Source organism: Epinephelus fuscoguttatus, linkage group LG13, assembly GCF_011397635.1.
Source record: "Epinephelus fuscoguttatus linkage group LG13, E.fuscoguttatus.final_Chr_v1".
NCBI lineage: Eukaryota > Metazoa > Chordata > Actinopteri > Perciformes > Serranidae > Epinephelus > Epinephelus fuscoguttatus.
The window spans coordinates 17,634,490-17,658,746 of NC_064764.1; the positions used below are offsets into that span (position 1 = coordinate 17,634,490).

General features: G+C 39.8%; 1 protein-coding gene across 2 annotated transcripts in view; it reads right to left on the reverse strand.

Annotated features, from left to right (window-relative positions):
* LOC125900168 (receptor tyrosine-protein kinase erbB-4-like) overlaps positions 1 to 24,257 on the reverse strand; it is a 479,428-nt gene that overhangs the window by 63,273 nt on the left and 391,898 nt on the right. The window contains exon 20 of one of the 2 annotated variants that reach the window (XM_049595048.1): positions 19,981 to 20,163. In XM_049595048.1, the coding sequence (XP_049451005.1) occupies positions 19,981 to 20,163 (183 nt within the window). Of the gene's footprint in view, positions 1 to 19,980; positions 20,167 to 24,257 lie in introns of both variants that reach the window. The other variant, XM_049595047.1, reaches the window with a different exon arrangement.

Consider the following 24,257-nt stretch of genomic DNA (forward strand, 5'->3'; position numbering starts at 1 on the left):
ACATATTCACACACTCGTGGCCGAGGCTACCATACAAGGCACCACCTGCTACTCAGATTTTAAACACACTCACAAAACAGTGGAACAGCCATCGCGAGCAATTTGGGGTTCAGCATCTTGCCCAAGGATACTTTGACATGCAGACTGGATGAACTGGGGATCGGACCGCTGATTTTCTGACTAGTGGATGACCTGCGCTGCCTCTGAACCACAGGTGCCACATTTAAAAAAGTTGCCACGGCTGTGCATCAGAGAATGACATGGCATATTCACATCAAATCAGTTCGACAGACAGTTTTCAAGAACTACGTTTTCAGAACAGCCACGTGGACAGTAGAATTTGTATCTTATATTTGACTCATAAACTTGAATTTGTTTGCTTATGCATCTTGATGGCATTGTTGTTCATAGGAAGTAAAGAAAGGGGAAAGATAGCAAGAAGTAGAGGCCCAGTACATTACAATGCCCTTTGTATGAGTCAGACACCACTGAAAATAACAGATGGTGCAGGTCCGTATGCATGACCGTATAGCCTGACCTGCGCTAAAGCAGCTACATCACAAGTCCACACCCGTTAAGAATTTTATTGCTAATTGCAGTGAACCGAAATATGGAGAGGTTGAGATCATTAAAAGGTTTAATGGCATGTTGGTTGTACTTGACTTTGATTGCTTTTTTTTCCTCACAGTTACCCTCTCTCATCTTGGTAAGTGCATTATTAAAACAGCAAAAGATTTTCCTGTTAAGCACACTTCCCAAACCATCACCTGCCTAACAGGAAAGTCTTCTGCCTAACAGCAAAAGATTTTCCTGTTAGGCAGGTGATGGTTTGGGAAGTGTGCTTAACACACTTAGGGCTTTATCTAGCACTTGCTCATACATGTCTGGTTAAAAAATTGGTTGTAGCATTTACAAAGTATGTCAAGTCATGGTCACACGATCAAGAGTGTTTCAATTACAAAAACAAGAGGCGCTAAAATGCTTAATGTTCTGCTATATAACCGTGACATAGTAAACAAACTGACAAAGGTCAGGCTAATTATTGAAGTAATTACCATATCTTTTTATTACAATGTTTTTGTCTTCACATGAAATTATGACTATGAATATGGAATCCATATTTCAAAGCACTGGAGAGTTAAAAAGCATTATCGCCTCATTAATGCACACATTTTTGAAGAAACATGGTAGAAAAGCTAATTGAAAAACACACTGGGATATCTGTGGTTTTAGACATTAAGGGGACATAGGTTTGAATAGTCAATTGATTGGCATAATTAAAATAAGGAATGCTTTATACCTATATAATGAGTTGACCAATAATATTAAAGTATAAGTAACTTAGATATTTTTGGGGACTACATGTCTATTGCGTGCTTTTTCTTTGTAACAATCATGTTCTTGACTTTGTCACTATGGCATATATGTTACAGTATTATTACCTAAATGATTAATTCAAGATGAATGTTCCGAACTTCTTAATGGGCAATATTACTGCTGTGAGGGTCCTAAGGACAGAGGGATGTCGTATGCTGTCAAGCCCTGTGAGGCAAATTGTGATTTGTGATATTGGGCTTTATAAATAAAATTGATTGATTGATTACTGTCAAATTTGCCAGTGTCCTCTGAGGGCTTATTGATACTCCCTTTACATGTGAAAATAGATATGTTTATTTCAAACATTTTAACTGTTACCACCCACAAACATCCATGCATCTTTTATGTTGGCATAGATACATCCACTAGATGGCATCTAAAGGTACAAAGGTGTTTGGTAGAAATGGGGCTTATGGCTAAATGGACAACAAGGAGACTTAACATCACTTATTGTTTGACAGGAAACTTAATGTGTCCTCCAAGTCAGTGGTTCCCAAATGGTCCAGTCACAGGGTCCAGATTTCTCCACATAGGTTAATATATTCAGCATCACACTTGCATTTGGTCATGTGATTGAGCTGGTTTGCTGTCTCAGTGCTTCTCAAAGTCAAGGATGCCTCCTTGGTAGGACAGCTCCTTCCAAATCGGGTCCTACAGAGGCTAGGCAAGACTCCCTCCTAGCATTTGGTAAACACACATGGATACAGGCTAGCAAGCGCCCAGGTGTGCATCATTGAAGAGGCCTTGACTTTAATTTCAGCAAAATGCACACAAAGAATTGTGGGTACTTTATGCCCACAGAGGATACACAGATGCATCCTTGAAAATTTGAAAAGACTTGGTCCTCAGTAGAATTCAAAGGATCCTTGACACTGGAGCAGTTCTTTTGCAGGATTCAATGATGTAGTCTCTTTGAAATTCGGCTGTTTAAAGATCCTTCCTCAACTTTGAGAAGCACCATCTGTCAAGTAGCTATCCACTGGTCAGTCATTTGTCAGCAGGAAATGGCACTTAAAAAAAATACAAGCTCTGTGCTGGAAATTCTCTGTATTTCATATAAAGTGTGTTTTATTACAAACTTGACATGTTCGCTAGTCACTTGTGGACCATTCAGAATGGACCCCCAACCCACTTTTGGACTGCGACCCACCAGTTGGGAACCACTGCTCTCACAGTAGGTAGGATTTTAAGGTGCAATGTGATGTTATCTGTTAGATGGCATACATCATTTGGCAATCTATGAAGCTGAAAAATGAAACTAACCCAGAAGTGCCAAAAACTGCAGTTCTTTGAGCGGCCACTTGAGGCTGGCTCCAGTAGCCAGTCAATCCCCATAGACTACCATGTTAAAATGCCCAACTTTACAGCAGAAATAAACATGTTTACAGTCTGGTACAAAAACCAGTTTGGGGAGAATTTTTATATAACTTGTGTTTACATTTTTATTAGGGCTAAAAGTTACGCATGATTAAAGGTGGGTTGCTATGAGTGGCAGGCTGTCTGCTGATTGTATCCTCCGCTTCACAGTCAGATCCAGACTCTCGTCCAAATATGGTCACCTCTGGTTTCAAAGAATCAAAATGGTGACAGCCAAAATGCCGAACTTTAGGCTTCAGAATGGGAGTCCCCAAACCAGTGGGTGACGTCATGGTAGCTATGTCCATTATTTTAACAGTTGATGGTATAGATTTGAAATGTGCTTTGACAAAGGCTATATCCCTTGGATGAGCCCTGGACATTTTTGTCCACCTCCCCAACTTCCCAAACTCCTCACGGTCAAACGAAAGGTCATAGGAAGATAATTTTTGGCAAGGCGGTGTATTTTTGGGTAAGCTCTGGAGGTCCCAATTTTCAGCATGGAAGTCCATTTTTGGGGCTTGTTATCAATTTTAACAACATCAATGATACTTCGTTTTTAGAGGTGGACAAAAATGTCCACCTCTAATTCTTCGCCCAAAATATGCTTTTTTGAAGTACTATTTCAAAACTTTTCTTTACTATTTTTACGTTCTAGATCTTAGCTAAACTTAAAAATCACTTTTGCCATGGGTGTCAAGAGTTTAACCCTTTCAGGCCAGTCTGAACACGTCTAAATGCTGTTTGTTGGGGTGGGAAAAACACAGAAGGGGGGGTTTGGGACACAAAAATAATTTTGCGGTGGATCATGTTGGTGCTTATTACAGGGCTACATGGGCCAATGATCCCCACCAAAGGGGATTTGGATGGCACGATCCTACTCCCACACCCAGCCCCCCTCTCACCTCCCTCCCATTGACTCCCATTATAAAAAGCACCAAAAACCGCACATTTTGATCCCACTGCCATTGCAGCAAAAAAAAAACAATATGTCTCTGTTGTAAGGGGTTCCTTTGGTGTGAAAGAGGTCAAAAATTGTAACTCCTTCACTCACTGCACCTGCAGAGAAAAAAGAAGAGACTGACCTTCATTGAAGCCACAGACATGATTTTGGAGGCCCTGGATTCAGACAAACTTCCACCTGAGACACACAGTGCCTCAGAGGGGGAGGAGAAGGAGGAGGTGAACTACCAGCCTGTGGACTCTCATTTTCCCTTTATTTCTATGGCACACCTCTTTCACAACAGAGAAACCACTGACAATAGAGAAATTATGTGCTTTTCGTCTTTTTTAACATTAACAACTGGATCAAAATATGTGGTTTTTGGTATTTTTTTAATATGGGAGTCAGTGGGAGGGAGGTGAGAGGGGGGTTGGGGGGGTGGATGTATGATTATGTCATCCAAACCAGACTTATTGGGGGTCATTGACACACCTAACCTTGTGATTACCACCAAAGACATCTATTGCAAAAGCATTTCTGTGTCCTCTACCCCCCTTTCGTGATTTTGACCCTTCCAGGCCAGTTTGACAATTAACAATATGATAGCGATAAATAACGTATGTTTACAAAATAACTTGAAACCCATATCAAAAGTGATTTCCATGTTGAGCCAAGACCAAGCCCCATATAGGTCACAAATATTTTGGGAATAATTGCTTAAAACAAACGGCTAAATGACGACATTTTTGTCCACTACGAAGGATCATGGATGTCGTATGACACGAAGGGTCATCCAAGGAATATAGGGTATAAATGTTATTCATACAGTACATATACTACTATACTAAATAAACTAATAAACATTTCAAATCATTTTATGTGTAAAGATTAAACGTCCCTTATAATGGACCGGTCTTACCCCAATGTCCTTATTTCAAAGGTCTGGCAGGTGACTGGCAACCCAGAAAGGTGAGATGTCATAGAGCCTGGCACCTGTCTCTAGCAGAGGGGTGGACATGTCAACCAGATATCATCACACACACTCAAACCCACACGTGCAGTCATCAGTCTAACCAGGAATGCACACACCCACCCACCCAAACACACACACACACACACACACACACACACACACACACACACACACACACACACACACACTCACATAAACATGCACGCACACACACCTACACACACATACGCAAACATTTTATTTACATACAAAATTCCCATTAACATCCACTTCACACACACTCACTTGCTCATTGTCAGACACAAACACACACGCAGGGTTTGAGTCAGTTCCAGAGAGGCTGGTGAGGAGGCATCTACAGTGGCAGGCGACTAATTGAAAGTGAAGTGGGTCCAAGCTGTCGCAGCATTGGCCTTCCGCCTGCATGTCTACGAGATGACAAGCTATCCACTAGCATTAACACCAGCAGCTTGAACACACACACACACACACACACACACACACACATACACACACACACACACACACACTGTAAGCTATACAGGTGCATATTTACAACATATTTAAATGCATACAGTCTGACAGCAGACATAAATACATGACATTCTATTAGCACCCACATTTTTAGCCATGGGATTCAAACTTTTTCAACGTAAACTACTATCATCTAATGATATTAACACCGCCCATCACAAAGAACTACAGTTCTATCACATATAAATAAAGACTCATTAGAGGCCTTGCCAAACCACAGAGCACTTTCAGTCATGATGATGTCTTATCAGTAAGCTTTATCACATGGTTATTCCAAAAACTCCAGATTGTTGTAAATCTGTTAAGACAACCCTAAGCAAGCAAAGATGCAGTAGACTGGGGTCATCCACTGAAGAATCTTTTTAATTAACAAAACTTAAATAGTAATCAATTCAATAGAGTGATAATGACCAAGCTGCATTTACTGAACCCGTCTTCAACCACACAACTGTAGGGAAAACTACAGTATTTTGAATATCTGGTCTTTTTTCTTCCCATATCAAAGCAACCCCCAAAACAATTGAGACGGAAATAATGAAGTTAGGAATGATGTACCATCCCCAAATCAGTGAGTCTGACCCATGGGTACATAGACGTTATAAATCCACCTGTCAGCTTATTGTTGATAGTGATGTGGTGGGTTTGGGTAAGCTTCCTAAGTAAGATATTGATAACTTACAGAGATATTGTGTGCTGGAGTTCAACTTCCAACTTCTCCTCTCCTCTCTCTGTCCCTCTGTCTTTCTCACAAACATACACACAGATACAAACACACAAGGCTGCACTCTGAGTCTCAGTCCATGTATGTGTCCTCAGTCCTGACAATTGTACAACTAATGCATACAGTTTGGTTCAGGTGGTTGATTAACCCTCATTTTGCTGGTTGACCGGTACACATTGGATAAGTGAAACTTAAACAAATTCCCGTCTTTTATGAATGGGATGCTGCTTGGGCCGTATCTTCATGTTTTTAGGTGGGCAGGGCATAGCTGAAGGCAAGACAATTTTCCACAGACATTAGCTAGTACTAGCTAACTAGTTATGTTGGTCTGTTTTAGACAATGGAGGAAGATGACGCGAGTGGTGCATTCAGAAATACTCATTCCAAGTGCCCGAGCGCACTCTGGCACATACTGGACTGTTTGTAAATGCTACTGGAATGCACTGTTCAGTTATTGAGAGCACTGCACTCTGTCTGGAGAGAAGGAGCAGCAGACCGCCAAGTTGAGTTGAGTTTCCGAAAGCATCATGTAATGTCACTCACTCTCCAGGACCTTGAGTGTTACTTGAAACAGTAAACACTGACCAACAAGACCAGACTGGCTGACCCGTACGCTCTCACTTAGTGGATGGATCATCTGACAGGATTGCTGAAGGTGGGATGGCCGGCTCTGTGATTGATTACTATGTTAATCTCACAAAGGAGGACGACATTTGAACAGTTTCCTCCAGTTTGTTTTGCTATCAAAGCTAACATTGGCTAAAGCGCTAAAAAATTGGCATTATAGAGAAATCCAATATTCCTCTTAATACCTCCCCAGTTTCTGATTATGTGGACATGATGACCCTTAAAACACATAACATTATTCTACAACAGAAAATACTTTTTCCCTAACCTGATATGAAGTGTGGCTGCACATGCGAGCATTTTTGATATTGTTGATAAAGTGTTTTGGATAGCCACAAAACTATAATATGTTTTTTTTTAAAAACTCAAAACAGTAGCTGAACACATTACCAGAAATTGAGCAGCCTATATTGGTTGGATTAGTATTGATCCAGGCAACGTTAGAGCAAACTAATGTTGGCTGATATATGTTAAAAAAATTATATTTTTGCTTTAACAATACTTGATTTACCATAGCTTCTCATTGCAGGAAAAAAAGAAAGAAGAAACATACCCAAAAGCTTGCCAGTATTTGAAACATGTGGCTTGATGCCATGCTTAAATGCAGCCTTGTTCTTGACCTCACCATTGCAATGATACTCAGAATAATCAATAACTATTACAACAGTGCAAAGTAGTTAATTGTTTTTATAGTGAACAGTCCCTTCTTCTATGGTTTGGCAGTCTCTTGGCTGGAGCCCATGCTTTTCCAAATGTAATTTCAATTGACTTTTTGAGAGAGAGAGCACACTTCTACAGCCTCTAGGCTACATAAGTGATACCAAAAGACCAGACAGGCCTGACACACACACAAACACACGCACACGCACATGCACACGCGCGCGCGCGCACACACACACACACACACACACACACACACACACAGAGCAAAACAGATCTCTGTTTGCAGGAATGTGAGTGTTGGTATATCTATTTCCTCTGGGAAATAAATATAAAATCAGAGGGTGAACCTGTTCTGTAATGAGTAGTGACAGGAGGAAATACAGGGCAAAGGCTTGACATAGAGCGGCGGATAAAGATACACATCTCTGGCACTGTGTTTGAGCGTCTGTGTGTGTTTGAAAAAAGGTAAAGAAGTAGCGAGAACACTTGTAGTTTGACACCGACAGAAATGGTGAGAGGAAAAGTGAAGTAAAAGGAAAATAAGAAAAAAACTGACTACACGCTTTGTACGTCAAACAGTGTCTGCGTGGGTGTGTTTGTTTGTTTGTTTTCTTGAGGGCATCAGGATAGGTATCTGTACTATATGTGTGTGCACCATCCAATCAAATTATGAGATGTTTACTTTGTTAATGTTTGTGTTTGCCAGTTGGATATCTTGAAGCCCTCATTTACCTGTGTAAGAATGTGTGTGTGTGTGTGGGGCAGTCACTCATTAGCGTAGACCTGTCTCCTCGAGCTGCCAGTCTCATCCATTGTGTGGGCTACCTGCAGTCATCCATTTGCCATACTGCCCTACCTGGCCACATCCATCTCTGCTTAGCCAGACGCTGTTAAAACTGCATCACTGCTATACATGTGTGAGTGAGAAAAAACAGAGAATAAGATGGAGAGACAGAATGTATTCCTCTTGGCTTGTTTGTGTGCACTTTTGATTGACAACATGGCAACCGTGAGTCAGCGCAGGACTAACAGTCTTTGTATATCCTTCTGTCCTTGCTGTGACTATTTATCTGTCTGCTGCCTCGAGGTTTGTACTTTTGCATTCGGAGGCCATTCCAGGTGACCAAGTTCCACTACAGAGACAGAATGCCTTTCTTGATAAAATTGACCACTCTGAGGCAAAAAAAAACAAAAAACAAAACAACTACTACCATACGTAATACCAGTAAGACCAAATTCATCTGTCCATCTGTTCATTTTCCACCTCTTATGTAGGTCTGGGTCATGGTGACAGCAGACTGAGCAAGGTAGCCCAGATGTCCCTATCCCTTCTCACTAGCCAACTCTACCTCTTTCCTGGGAATTCAGAGTCACTCCCAGGTCAGATTAGATATGTACTCGGCCTTGACTAACTCCTTTTGACATGTAGGAGCAGCACTTCTACCCCAAGCTTGTTCTGGATGTCTGTCGTTTCTCCTGTGAACTCTTACTGTATCCAGAATCTTTTTATCTGGGGTCATTGCATGAAGCATATGACCAAAGCCGAGAGTTGGAAATTAGATCTACTGGTTAATCAAGTCCAACACAGTGTCCACATTACTGCTGATGCTGCACCAGTCTGCATGTCTGCCTCATTCTACATCTTCTACATCACCTTTAGGGCAAGCCAAACCACTTTTGCATTTAGAGTGTGCCCAAACATCTTTGCTTGTTAAATGGCAAACAACCTGGGTTAAGAGCCAGGTGCACCTGACAGCCTTGCACCTACCCACTTGTGTAGGCACATATAATAAAAAAAATACTCCACCATTTCAACTTTGGACCAGGCTTTTGTTGGTTGATGGTGCAATCGGCCACTGCTTTCATCTATTGTTCTTACAAACCTGAGCTAATTAAACAACAGAGTCAACATGCTAAAGACATACACAAGGTACTGTAAAAGTTTTGTGAGGCTTTTGTTATGCTTCATGGATGCCTGTTACAATCTATTGTACTAATCTCTTAGAAGTCCCTGGATTCTTCCTTGTGCGAGTGGACAAGTATGCTGACTCGGAGAAAACCACGGAAGTTGGTATTTGGGTAAGGGTTGAATGTGCTACAACTTAGCTACCCAAATGCACCTGCAGTAGTGCTTGGGGACCTCAACCAGTGCCACTTCGAGACTCTGTTACTCTGGGATTGAACAGTATGTTAAGGATCAGACCAGAAAGGGCATTATCCTGGACAAGTTTTTTGTAAATATAAATGGTGCATGTCTGTCCAAGTGCATGCCATCCATACTAAATTCTGATCATAACATTGTGCATATGCTCCCACTGTACAAGGCCAAACTCAAGAGAAGCAGACCATAAAATAAGGTGATAAGGACATGGACAAATAAAAGCAGGGAACAAGTGATCATCTGTTTTGATTGGACAAGTTGGGGAATCTTTCCAGAGTGTTCACTTGATGAAATAACTTAAGTAACAAACAACAACTTTCTTTTTTGTGTACAGGTGGTTCTACCCACAAAGAAGATTCAAATAATGGACCATAAATTTTGTTTTGCCAATGACCTGAACACCTTCTTTACCAGATTGAAATCACTTGATCATTCTTTTGAGTATGCTAAAATACTTGAAACTATTATATCTGCTACATTAGACAGAATTGTCATCACTGCTGATGATGTCAGGAAAACATTTCACTGTACAATTACCAAGAAAGCTGCTGGGTGGGATGAGTGCTTCTTTTGAAGAACTTGGCAAGTATGCTGGCTCCAGTGTGGCAACCAACTTTTCAGGTCTCATTAGACACACACACTGTCCCTCTGTTATGGAAAACCTAGCACATAAAACCAGTATCAAAATTCCATGACCGAAATAAGATATGGATTTTAGCCAGATAGCCTCTACCTCAATGATAACAAAATCTCTAGAAAAAAAATTCTGCTCCAATATCCAACACAACCTGAATCCTGAAAAAATTATATCAACAGACTCCTGGTTGTAAATGTGAACAAAACCTTTCCATCTGTAATCAAGATAAATGTTGGGGCCCAAAGGGGTACTGTGATGGAAATTTTGTACTTCATGAAGAGAGATGTGAACTGAAGTCACACGCAGGAATGTTCAATGTAATTGTGTAATGTGACCTGTGACCTGTGACCCTTTGTGTTGTTTCATGACACATGTAAGGTATTGAATAATCACTCAAGGCATTGAATATATACTCAAGGTTATCACTTCCTTCTTGTGAATGATTCCTTTAAGTGCAGAAGGGCAGAGTGATAACACACCCACAGAGACAGATAAATACCAAGCTTTTCTCCTCAGACATTGAGTCTTCACTTTGTAACCGACCTGCGTGTTGCTCTGTGAATGCTCCTCTTGTACAAGATTAAACCCTCGCTTGAATTTTGAGCTGACTCCGATGTCCTTCCTCCAGTTCTAAATTATTGCAGAATTATTTTAACAGGTACAGATACACCAAATCAATACATTCCAAAGTATTTTGATAATATGGCTCTATATCTCTGTTAAGTAACTTGGGCAACCCTGGGCTGCAGCAACACTGCATATACAAAGTGGCTGAGTGGAGTGATAGTAAAGCTCTTGATATTAACACCAAGGAAAGAGAAGAAATTGTATTTGGCTCAACATCTAACTCTCATGAAGTTCCCAGTGTTATCCATAATTAAACATCAAGCAGGTACTTTTATACCAGTACTTGGGTGTAACGATAGACTGTCTGCTATCCTTGAAAGACTATATTGAATATGTCTGCAAAAGGACAAAACAAAAAAAATTATGTTCTCCACTGCATTGGGTCTTCTGAATACATACAGGATGCTTCAAGCTAAGAAATATAATTGTTACTTGTGATTAATCAAACAAACTGCCTGATATCAGATGACAGAATGGATGGGATTGTCTTTTTATTTGGCCCGACAGTACATCAAAAGGCCAACATGTAAAGGCATTTTAATCCAGGTCTCTGTTTTCATTACCATTTCTTTTTTTTGTGGATTTCCCTACAACCTCAACAACAAGCAATGAATGATACAGAACACTGTGCTTCAATACCACTTACATAAAAAACAAAGCAAAACAAACAAGCAAAAAAAAACATGAATTCTACCTAACCAGTCCTCCACTTTGATGAGAATTGCAACTGATGAAAACATGCGTAAAGCTGCTCCCCCAAATCAAACAGGCCTTTCAGGCTGATATTTACCCAGGGGAAGGGAGGTATTCTAGCCACTAACATTGAATCATACACTTATTTATGCAGTCATGAAAGACCACCAGAAAAAAGCTTCAGAATTAATTAGTTTGAAAATGAAAGAGAGTGACACAGCCAGAGCGGGAGATAGAGCGAGGGGAAGGGAGATAGGCAGACACTTGTTGACATTTCTCAGGGTTGGTAGCATCAAAGGCTTGACGCCTGTGATCTGCTTCTCACTCAGTGTGTTAACATGCGGTCTTGGAGCAGGCATGCTACCCGCCAGAGCTGGCTGGAATCAAACATCTGAATGCAATTTAAGTGTTTTCTACAAGTGTGTAAGAAGAGAGAGGAAGGCGAGTTTGGTGAGTACAAGTTGGTGGGTAGTCACACCAACATGGGAGGTCCATATCAAAACAGACAGAAGTGAGAGCAATATTGAGGAGTTCAGCAGACATGGGGTGGTAGTCATAGGAACAATATGATGGTTTTACTTTCCTGCATAACATATTCATCTTAACACATAGCCATGAGTAAACAAAATAATGCTCTCAGTCGTGATAAAAAATTGTCATTGTACATTTTTTGAATGAAACTAGCAGTCTTTGTTCTTGCACCAGGGGAAATCTGTCAAAAATCTCCATTCCTATTGCAAAAACAAAACAAAAAACAACCAAGCATTAATTTGAATTTATCAAAGTAATCACATTGATACAAGGACAGACCTTGGTTCCCCTGAACTACCTGGTGACCTTGAAAAATTGTGTCCTTGTGGAAATGTTACTCTGGATGGATCAGCAAAAAAAAACCAAAACAAAAAAAAACAAAACAATGTCCTGTTTAGATAGCAAAATCGTAAATGTATTCCTTAAAGTCCCCTCAAGTTTTACAGTATACTAATACTAGTATTTTGTTTTACGTGGGGTTCTCACCTAATAGCTAAAAAAAAAAAAAAAAAAAAACTCAGAAAAGGAGCCAGGAGCAGCTCTACTTTCTTTGTACTTCTACTTTCTACTTGCTTTCTCCAGCACTGCTCATGCTAGGTCGACCAGTTACAGAGCAGTGCACATCCTAGTGCTAATGTTAGATGAAACATTGGAGAGATTCTGCCATACATGTTTGAGCATCAGTGAGACTGCGACTCAGTTTGTTGTGCACCAAAATCGGCAACTGGCAGAAGCATCAGACAACACATTCTCACTCCAACCTCATATCACATATGGACGTTTGGTCATGGACCTTCCATGTTCACATATGACGTGAAAGGTACCCTGGGTGCGTTGGTTGTTGATGTTCTGGGGTGCTGTGTTGAGTTATGCTTGTTATATGCATCGTCTTCTTACAAAATACACTGTGTTTCCACAGAAATTTACCATTTACATACAGTCTCTTTCAAAATAAATACACTATGTCAGTACAGCAACGCAAATTGATGTCTTTTTTCCTCCAACAACTAAAGCATGTGGTTTGGTGTGGGCAACAAAAGTGTGTAGTTAGGCTTAGGAAAAAAGAACGGAGTGGCTTTACAATATTAGGGGAAAGTTGGTGTTTGTTGGATCCATCCAGCACCCCTCCAACCCGCCCTACTTGGACTTTCGATACCTTAACTTTCGCTCTTGTTCCGCCACGTTTCCCCATGATGCCGCCAAGTGCCGTTGAACAATAATGGCGACCGACGGCGTATCATGCCATTGTTAAAGGACAGCTTCTTTCATCAGTGTCTGACACCATAAATCACCGCCCAAGCGCTGGATTTTGAAGACTTAAGAGTGCATTCTCGGAACCCATCGGCTGTATTCGGCGTCTGACTTCCAGCAGACGGTGATACAGCCTCTGGGGGCAGACCCCCGATTTTTTGCCATTCCAGTTTGATTTGGGCAGAGGAGGCGAATTTCCGTTTGCATCCGGGTTGCATCAGAATAGTGAGTGTGAATCTGTTTACCTTCACTGTTAGCTTGTGGGCTAACTGGCAGTGGCTGAAACTGCGTTACTGTTTGTGAAACATACAATAATATCTACTACGACGGGGTTTTTGGTAGATAGTGGAGGGAAGCTCCAGGGTCAGGTTTACATCCAAAAAGTGCACACTCTACCACGTTTACTGTCAAAATTTTCACGATGCTAATCCTAACTTGGCTCTCCGTACTCACAAGTCTGCTCTGCACTTGAGGTTTCAGGTTTCCTCGCTGGGGTTGAAATTTGTTCCCCCGTTGCTAGGTGTTCTCCATGGTAAACAGGGGTTGGCTTTCATATTAAGGATGCACCTAATCTTACTTGCCCGGGGGACATTTGAATCTCAGATTTTAGGGGAGGGCACAGACCATCACCTCCTACAGTAGGGTAATGTGAAAACACCTCTCTGGTGACAAACTCTGCAAGTCAGTACAGTCAAGGTCAGACAATATAGGGGAAATAAACATAAAATTTTGGGGTACAGGGGGACTTTAAATATATCTAAACAAGAATGAACAAATGGACAAAATCGGTCTGCCTTACAGCACAATAACAATCTTTGTCAACCTTTTTTCAGCTTTAACAGGAAGCACTGGTGGAGGCTGGAAAAATGCAATTGTCGGCCAGTGGGCGGCTTATCACTGTGGTCCAAATACGGTGAGTCAGCCCTGCCTTATTACTGACATGAGAACAGTGATAGCACAATATTTGTACCAACAAAAGATAGAGGACTAAAATGAGCACCTATGGGAGCCTAGAGTGTATCCTTCTTACATAAATGTTCAGAGAGAGGCAGAGACAAACAAAAATAGGAGAATCACACACTGAAATAAATAAAAACAGAGAGACAGGAAGGGGAGAGTAGACAGAGCACAATGGGAATTGGAGTGAACTGAGTTTTCATTGGAACCCTGGGGATGTATGTAATGAGTTGGAGAGAGGCATGTTTGCCTACTCTGGTTTGCACAGAGAAATGACCCTGTGATACACACTGTGGGGCCCACACACACACACACACACACACACATACACACACAACACCTGACTTGGAGGCAATCCAAAGCAGTAATGTTAGAAGTGGGGAGTAGGAAAGACTTGCTGGTGAATTCGACAAACAATTTTCACTGTAAAACGGGATTCGATGAGGTATTCCTACTGTGTACCTGAGGTTGTTTTAACAGTGGTGTTGTGTTGATGTGGTTATGATGCGTCATCCTGAAACAAGTCTCACAAGTAGTGGGACATCAAATTGTTATTCAAAGTCTGAATGCTTCCAGTCCACACTTAATATTTAACAGGTATATGAATGGCATAGGGCTGTACCCAAATATTCAGATATTTGAATATTCGTTTCTATGGGTAGGTATTCGTTATGAAAATTTGGTATTCGATATTCGTTTTTTTTTTGTTGTTTTTTTTTAAACATATTTTTTTGGTGCTAAATGTAGTCTTTTTGTTGTTGGTAAATGTAGGTTATCAATAAAAATCAAAACTTTTAAATTGCATTGTTAAAAATGTGAAAATATAGTATAGCCTACTGAGCTTGTGCATACGGCATGCATGAGCGCATCTGTCTGAGGCTGTGGATCAATGCCAAGTTTTACCACTTTATCACTATTCTCTCTAACTTGTAGCTGTTTTTTCATTATCTTTTGAATTTAATATGAATTATGAAACCGTTTTTGTCAATGTTTGTTTCCCCCGTTTTGCACAATAAATTATTGTTTAAAGTTTCAACAAGTTTCTTTTGGAGTGCGTGACACAAGTGTGTTTTGAAAACGACCATGGACTGTCACCTGCTCAACGCATCAGTACCTTCAGATGCCATGACAGTAATAGTTAATAATGTCAAAATATTTACAGACTGATTTAACAGACGATCACTGCTGCCTGACCCGCAGGTCCATTTGTGGGTCCCGCGGGTTACGGGTCAACCTGCGCATCACTACTCAGCTCAGTCTATAAAGGCTGTACACAACAGTAAGGCCATAGACATTATATTCTATTCAGGCCGGCAGAACCAGCAGCACATCGGCTCTACAGTGCACGGCCCTGCTGATTAACCATTTTATTGCAGCACAGAGTGTCTGCCAGCAACCAGTTACTTGCAGTGGCTTCCTACAACTTGTTTCAACAGTTCTGATTTAATCATAAGACAAATGACTTGCCAATGTGAAAATCAAAGGAAAGCATAGAATAATGTACTGAAGGAGACTGCTGTGCCATCACATTTTTTTGTGGTCTTTGAGAGCAAAGATCTGCCAAATTTTGGCAGTGGTTCCCAAATGGTGGGTTAATCATTCATTCAGTCCTGGTGTTGAGTGAATGATTAACCCACAGCTACTTGACAGAGACACCAAACTAGCTTAAGGACATGGCCAAGCACAAGTATGCCGCTGAATGTATTAAACTGTGTGGACATGGAAACCCTTTGCAGACATGGACAATCTGGACATCTTCATCACATGGACAAAAGCAGACCCTTGCAGACGTGGAAAATCTGAATTACCCTATAAGCTTCACCATGTAGAAAGCAGTGCCTCAGGATAAATAGCATTATGGCTAACGAATGAGGGAATCCATTGTAGCAGCAATAAACGAGATGTTAATGCATTTCAAATTTAAGATATTGCCAAAAACGTGCCAGCTGCATATGAATGGCTTGTTGAGAGCTCAGTGCAGTAATACATGAAAGAGGAAATACATATTGTTACCACAGTGGTATAAGCTAATTTTATTACATAGTTTCCCTCTTTATGTCTTTTTGTTGTATAAGAGGGGTATGGGCATAGATTGTATTAATTTACATCTCTACCCCTGAAAACAGAAAACTACAGTATGTCTACAAGTGGATTTTACTTCCTTTAAAGTAGTTGAGAAATTAGTGTCAGGCTTCTTGAGGACGTTGTCCAGATCAGCTGAACACTTCTTTTTATTGCAGTGGAATCATATTATGATATATCATTTTAAGTATTGTAGTTATGCTTCCAAAGTCAAACATCTTACATTGTAGCAACACTATACTTCATATACATTAACAAGAAGACCACGGAGTGGGAGAATGAGGAGGAGATTTAAAAAGCAAGCAGACATAATGAGGAGAAAGTGATATAGTAGGTTATAGTGGGGGAATATAGTAAGATAAAACAGGAAAAGAAAAATCAGACCCAGGGAACAAAAACAAAAAAAGGAAAAACATTCAGTGGCATCCAAGCCCTGCGTGTGTAGTCGCTCTAATGAATCTGCTCATTAGTATGACTCTCATGGCAGATCACCCCATTAATAATCTATGGCTGTGATGGCGGCCATGACAGAGAGGGAGGGCCACAGGGACGTCGCCCCAGAAAGTGGAGCCCTGTCACTTGCAAGTGCCTTGAGAGCCCCATAAGACCCTGTGTGAGTGGATGTATACGTCTATGATAGAGATAATCTGTAGGAAAGATGTTTGACTCAAGTTGTTATGAGCACCACACACTGGAATGTTGATGGTGGTCTGAATTCACCTTGTTGGTATTATTTAGATAAATGCATTGTGTAGGACACTTTGTGTTTGTGTGAGCACAAACCCATGTGTAGGCACCTTATTAACCGTGGCCCCTGACGGCTATTTGAGTCCCCAGGAGCCGAAGCCAATTATTGAAAACACTAAACAATACACGCTTGAGACACAGAATAACAGTGGTAAATAATACATCATCATATCTACCCTTTATGAATTATACATCTCTCCATGTTGACAACTGTTCACAGCGGGCATGTATTTATTCATGTGTATATAGCCGATCCACATCCTTTTTCCACAAAGTAATTTGTGTGATTAATTCCATACCATGAAAAATATTTGTGTTACACAGCATGGGAAGTTTGTCAGCGCGGCGAGAATTAATGCATGCTCTGATCGCCTTTGGTATATTAAAAAAAAAGCACTTTATGTGGTGTGATCATAACTGTGTACCAAAGTTTAATTGATGGTTTAATATTTTCCCATGGAAGCTCGCTGGAGTACTGCCTGCCTCTGATTTAGCCAAAAATGGCAATAGAAATATTTGTCTAAGATATTAAATCTGGGACTGAAGTGACTGCTAAATCGTGTGCACTCTGCTTCTTTTGGCTTTTGAACCAGTTGCTTTGCTCTGTGTGTGTGACAGTTTCATCAGCCATCTTTTACATGCAGCATGTATGGAGATATATTTATATCACGTTACAAATAAAACTTTTCGTCAATCTAATGAAATAACCCTGCAATAAATACCTTTGGATAATTAATATATACATGATTAAAAATGTGTTTGCCCATAATTCTCAGGTGTTCAGAATGTGACAAAATATTGATACAGACATACATCATTTTATTTCCTCTTGTACACTACACCGATGTCAGATATTGATATTTATATTCAAACATGCAGGTGCTCTGAACAGATTCCTGACTAACCAGATTCACAACAGTACCTCCTCATGGTGTCAATTATCAAATGAATGAGGGTATAGTTAATGAAAGGTCACTAACTTGTGGCGACAACATCTTAAAGTACTGCTGGATTCTGTGTTTTTTGGTTTTAACTGAGCTGGTCCAGAGAGTATTCGGTTAAAACACATCAGTGATGTTGTTTTGCCCTGTGTTGTTCTCTGTGTTAATGAAATCTTAACTCCTGCCATTTGCTCCTGGTGTTCTTTATCACTGTTTTGGAGGAAGAAAATAACAAGAGTAAAAGGCGAACCAGCTTTAATAGTGACATATCCTCATGAGACCCAAACTTTTGTTTGGTATGCATTTCTGATTTCTTCTAGTTATTTAGAATCATTAGGACCCAACAAGTATAAAAAAAACTAAACATCGTCAATGACAATAAAGTCCCAGTATCCTCAAATGAGACAACAGTCCCAAAGACTTCAAATGAGTACTTTAATAATTAACAGTGTCTTAGCTTTTATACTGTTGCCAAAATTGGTCAAATTTGTTACCATATCAAAATACAAACAGTTTCAACCATAAGATTTGATCAGGTTTTGGACCTAGTCCTCTTTTGTGTCAGAATTGGCTGCACACTGACTTAGCAGAGATGGCTGCCATTTTGTTTTTCCACAGATTAGTGTATTGTGCTCTTATTACTACTAGATGGCACGGAAAGTGTCCACAAATGAGGACAACAGGTCTTAGTCAGGTAGAATGAAGTATATGGTGCAAGAAACCCAAAATGTGATGTCCTCATATGAGGACACAGAGTCTCAGGAGGATGTTCTCTCTTTAAAAAGTGCTGTGCAGTGGATCTAATTTAAGCCTATATTAAGAGGTTCAAATGGATTTTGAAAAAGTAATGGAAAGTAACGGATGCATATTTGAAAAAGTGTAGAAAGAAAGAAATTTAATTTCTCATTTTTGCCTTTTTAGGGGTATTTGTTCTTCTGTTACACAGACATCATGATGTATCATAGATAATTGTCTTGTATCAAGTATTGCAATATTGCTGTATTGTGATACCATCCTTATCATTTGTAATGTATAGTGACAGTACTGTATTGTGAGTTACTCTGTGATTCCTGTCCCTAGTTGCTGTACTGCAGCAGATGTTGATTCAACTCTGTGGTGATTTGTGAGTCAGACAGAGTCGGAGAAAGGGAGAACATTACTCTGTGTTTCTGTCACCTATTAATATTGACAAATAGATTACAACACATTATAATGCACTCCTACAACCATGATCCTGTAACACTAAGCTCCCTGCACTCAACACTTCCCCCACCAAAGTCAAGCAAGGCTTTGAATTATTTACTTCAGTTCTCCAGAGAGGCTGGCTAGGGGCGCCGCTGTCTGCAGCTGAATCCTCCACACACACCAGCACACACTCATGGACACTTTACCAAATATCCGTAGACATCTACTTTATACTCCGGGAGCAATAAAGTAATTCACTTGGCCTCTATTAGCCAAGACATGTTATAAGAGGGCGTAAGGGTGCTTTGGTAGTTTTGTGTGAACATGTAATCCAAAGCAAATGCTTATACAGTAAGGTTTCAAAAGGGGCAAAGATGCATGGCAGCCTGCAGCAACACAACACAAAAGTGGGAAAGAGAGAGAAATTCTAAGCATAATCGGATGCTTACAGCAACAAAATGCAAGTAGTGAAAAAGAGAAAAGATGTTTTTATGCCTAAGGAAAGAGACATAGATAGGTAAAACAGAAAAAAATATGTGTTGCAAGAACATAACATTTACAGTCGGTGGATCAATACAAAAGGTCATTGAACAACAGTCAAAATGATTTGTGAAATTTTTTATCAGAAAACTGTTGCAGTGTGATCCTGAAATATAAGGCAGAAGATCCACAGTCCTTAGTAGAGATCCATGATGGGTTTAATAACACCAACTCTCCAATTTATCATAAATGACTGATTCAGATATTTGGTGCAACAGTCGAGGCCGCAAAAAGAATCAATCTGTGAAGAAGATCCACTGATGAACAAACTGTTGAGGTAACAAAAGTTATCTATCGATACTAAAAACAACCCTTTGCTAATCTGCCAGTTCACCAGCCTGCCAAATACTCAACCAAGCAACCAGGCCAATCCCCGAACCGATCAACCGTCCAGGGAGCAGAACAGCTAATAAAGCGACCTTTTCTATCCTTACCTTAGCAATTTGGACACACCAATTGAGCAACAGCTGGGATCCGATGTTGTCCTTGTGCTCATGGACATAGTCGAGCAGGCACCCATGAGGCATCAGTTGTGTGACCAGCTGGATGGTAGGACTCAGGCAGACGCCCAGCAGGCGGACCAGGTGGGGGTGCTCCATGCTAGCCATGATGAGGGCCTCCTGAATGAGACAGATAGACACTGAGGCATGTGGAGGAAAAGGCTGGAGTGGTTGTTGACATCTGAAGTAGTGTGTCAACAGATTCTACAGTGTTTTCACTTTAAGCAACAGACAGCCATTTTAGGAAAGCACAAACAGAAAAGGCTTAACTGTCATGGTATTATTGTGATCTTAGATAGTTTTGTGTCACCATGAAACTCTGTTCCAAACCTTGGCACCGATAGCTTTTTTAATTAACATTAAGTGCAGGATCTAAAGTGCATAGCACAAGTGAATTTCAGACATGTCCAACTCCACTTTTGCGAGTTAAGTGCAAAATGTGGGCGCAAAGAGGCAAAAAAAAAAGAAAGAAAAAAAAAAGTTGTATTTTGTCACTTAATCATTCATATGTGTGTTTTGGGTGTAACATGAATTCATCCAATCAGAGTGTCATCTCCCATTCCCTTTAAAAACCAAGTGCGCCTGCACCTTGCGCACTGCTATTTAAATGGTGATTTTGGTAAACTGGAGAAGTGAGCGGTTTTCTGCTGAGAGTAATGCAGTAAGAGCAGTAATGCCTCTGCAGCAAATATATCGTGGGACATTTCAGCCACAAAACTAAAAACTTTTGTTTTAAACTTGACAGAGGAAACAGGACTAAACTTTTAGATTCTGAAATAATCAATAAAGTTAGACTACTCCTGGTGTGTAAATGTGCATAGTGTCTGACATGGCAGGCAAAAACATCGATTTTTCATGCAGTGGTCAATTTTGAGATTTTGGGCTAGTTTACTCCTTGAATATGTATTCTTTCAAACTGCTATAAAGAAAACATTCAAATTATACATTTGGACCTTTATTTTATTACACTTTGTCTACTTGTATTATGTTATGTTATTATGTAAATCTTTGAATGCCTTTGAATGTTTTCTCAAAATGAGTTTTTCGTCATACTCCAAGTCGAACATCTTAGCCTCTGTAGCACCTATGTACACCAAACTTTCCAGTTATACGCCTAGCTATATTCTGAAGATATTTACAGAGCGATTTGTTAATAAATCATTCCTAATCTGATATATGTGACATTTTATTATGGCGAAAATCGATTTTTTTAAGGCTATGGTCAGTATATTCTGACTTTCCAGGTAATAAAAGCAGATATCCTTAAATCCCTCTGTAATTTTTTATTTTTCATCTTATATGTAAACAAAATGAAAAAAAAAAAATTGCACCTGGCTTTATCAGATGTTCAGATTTATCTTCCTAAAATATTTGCAATTTAGTGCATATTTAATGAGATAATGTAATTAAACATTTAACAATTTTAAAAACTTGTAATACTTTTGTAAGTAATTAACTGAGGAAGTTTCATGATGATATCTATTATTTTAAAATGTTACCCCTATTCACCTGTAGTGTCTCACCTTAATGGGGAGTTGAATGTGGAACTCTGCAGCTCTGCTCTGCTCTCTGCTACATTCACATTTTAAAAATTTCAATGTGTGATGTATTTTTTCACCCACTCCCAACCCATCCATGTTTCCCTGTGTTTGTAAGAAGTATATGTGTGCTTTAAACCCACGTACGTAGATGCATCTTACTCTCACTCACTGCACTCCCTCCTACTGAACGACTGAGTAAGACACATGTGCAATATATTTTAAAACTGTCCATATCTTAAACTTGCTTTTTAAACTGTCTATGTGAATGATGTCTGTGTGAATGATCTGGTGTGTGAAGTGATGGGTATTATTTACTGCATTTGTATTGTGTCTTGTTTGTACATGTTGGCACTTTAAAGGAGTAGCTCTCCTATCTCGTTGTACAGGAATGCATAATGACAATAAAGGCTATTCTATCTAAATAATGCACCCTTTAAATGTCAGGAAAAGGTGCAATCACTTTCTGCTGCTGCAGAATAGCAATACACCAACAATGCACCTGATCACACCTCATTTTCAGATCTACACACCCATTGGTGCACAGATAGGTCCAAGTACATCTGCTAGTTATGCAATACGGGCACTAGCCGTGAAAATGATGACTGCATCAGCAGGAAACTGGCAATTACAATTGTACTGTGCACTGCTTTGCACTGGGTAAAACGATAAGGCCCTCAGGCTTCTTTCTGGATGACTTTGTCAATAACTTTGCCACTAACTTGGATTTGTTTGTGTTTGCATATCTATGTGTATATAAGTCCTTAATCATAATGAATTTATTGTATTGTCCCTGAACCAGCAGGTGTTCAGTTAGTGTCAGAATGCTAAAGCAAAAGTTGAAAGACTCAACACACTGGCAGAGAGTTTATCGTGTTTACAGGTGTAGACTGAACTGTCAAAGACCATGTGATCCCTTATTCTGTTTAATGCTGAAGTTTCTCTTGAAGCAAGCAGCAAGGTTCTACAGAAACAGTAGATTTTTATTCATAACCTCGACATCAAAGTGACTCACTGCTTCACAAGACTGTCAGCATGCTTTGTAGTAGACGAAAAATGTAGCAACTACACCAAGGTGAGATTGCTGTAAATCATGTGTCTCTGTCCTTTGAGACAACATACAGTAAGAGCTGTGTCTTTCCAGTGGTTTGGTCTGAAGTGTTGCTATTAGAGAATATGCTACTGTATAGAAAATGAAGAAGGTGCTCTGGTACATAATTTATAGAGCTTTGAACTTGCCTCTAGTGTCAACACCTTTATGTGCCGCATTTTTAGAACAAGAGCAAATATTATATTTTAGTTTGAAATATTGCATGTGATTGTAGCTTCATAGAAATATACGCAACTCATTATTCAAATTATTCAGAAACAATACCAAAGACAAATATAGATCTCCATCTATTCTCTACCCAACATCCCTGAACACATACACCCACACAGAAAGCACTGTGACTACAGGGGTTATGGGTTAATACAGCGATTCATCATGAGATGGATAGCTGTGCAGCAAGAATACACAACATAGGGGGGAGGTGGTTGTGTGTGTCGAGGTTCCCTGAACACTGACAGAGAGATACAACCACACACAGTTTGGGATTTACAGTATATGGCTCATGTGTCACAACGCTTGCATAATCAGATCCCTACTCTTGTGCTGGTAGTACAGTGAGGATGATGGTAAATCAGTGTGACTGGGCCGTTCTGTCTGTTTGTTGTTTGACTGCTTGGATAGGATCCCTTTCAATAAATCTGGATGATTCCAGGGTTCCCCCATCACTGTGTCATAACACTTGCATGGACATCTTTAAATTCAAGTAAGGGAATCACGTTAGATCACGCAGATTCAAATCTGTGAGCTCAGGTCCATGAATGAAACAATTAAATACCGCAGCATCCTATGGTACATTTTAAGAGTTTCATACATGAAAAATAACAGCATGTAACTTTTGCTTATCCAAATCAATGGTAAAGTCTCTAATCAGGGCTGTAATCACATATTTAAAGGTATACTATGCAGGATTTTCCCTTGTGTGGCCCCTTAGCATATGATTGAGGGCCACTAGGAAATGTGCACACACTATATCACAATTGACAGTGGTACAGCTTACAAAACACTCATATTACATTCTAGTTTTCCACTTTTTAATAGATTTGAATGAATAAAATACGAGTCATAATAATGATCACAATCTGTTAAATAAATTTATGATTATGATTACATTTGTTGATGACTATGTTTGACTGTGGTGTGGCCACTTGTCGTAGCATGGCACATATTTTCTTATTTAGAAATTAGATTAGATTAGAATTAGAACATATTTGATGAATGGGGAGAATGTCTCCACCAATATATAACATATAATATAATTATAGCGTGGTTGTAAGTAATAATGCAAATTTTATTGTCTTGTTGAATGCAAAACTTAATGCTTTTCATACTTAAGACTGAATCAAACTTTATTCAATATAATCAGATTTACCTAAATCCTTATCAGTATACTACTTGCAATGAAACTATAAAATTATGGACATAATTCAATAATGGAATGATGTCATTATTCAAGTAGGGATATGTCATTGCTGTTTGTGTGTGAGGCCTCATTTATACCGCAAGCGATGCGTTCGCGTAGCTGTCCACAAGCGTAGTGGCAGCACACGCTATTCACACCAAAA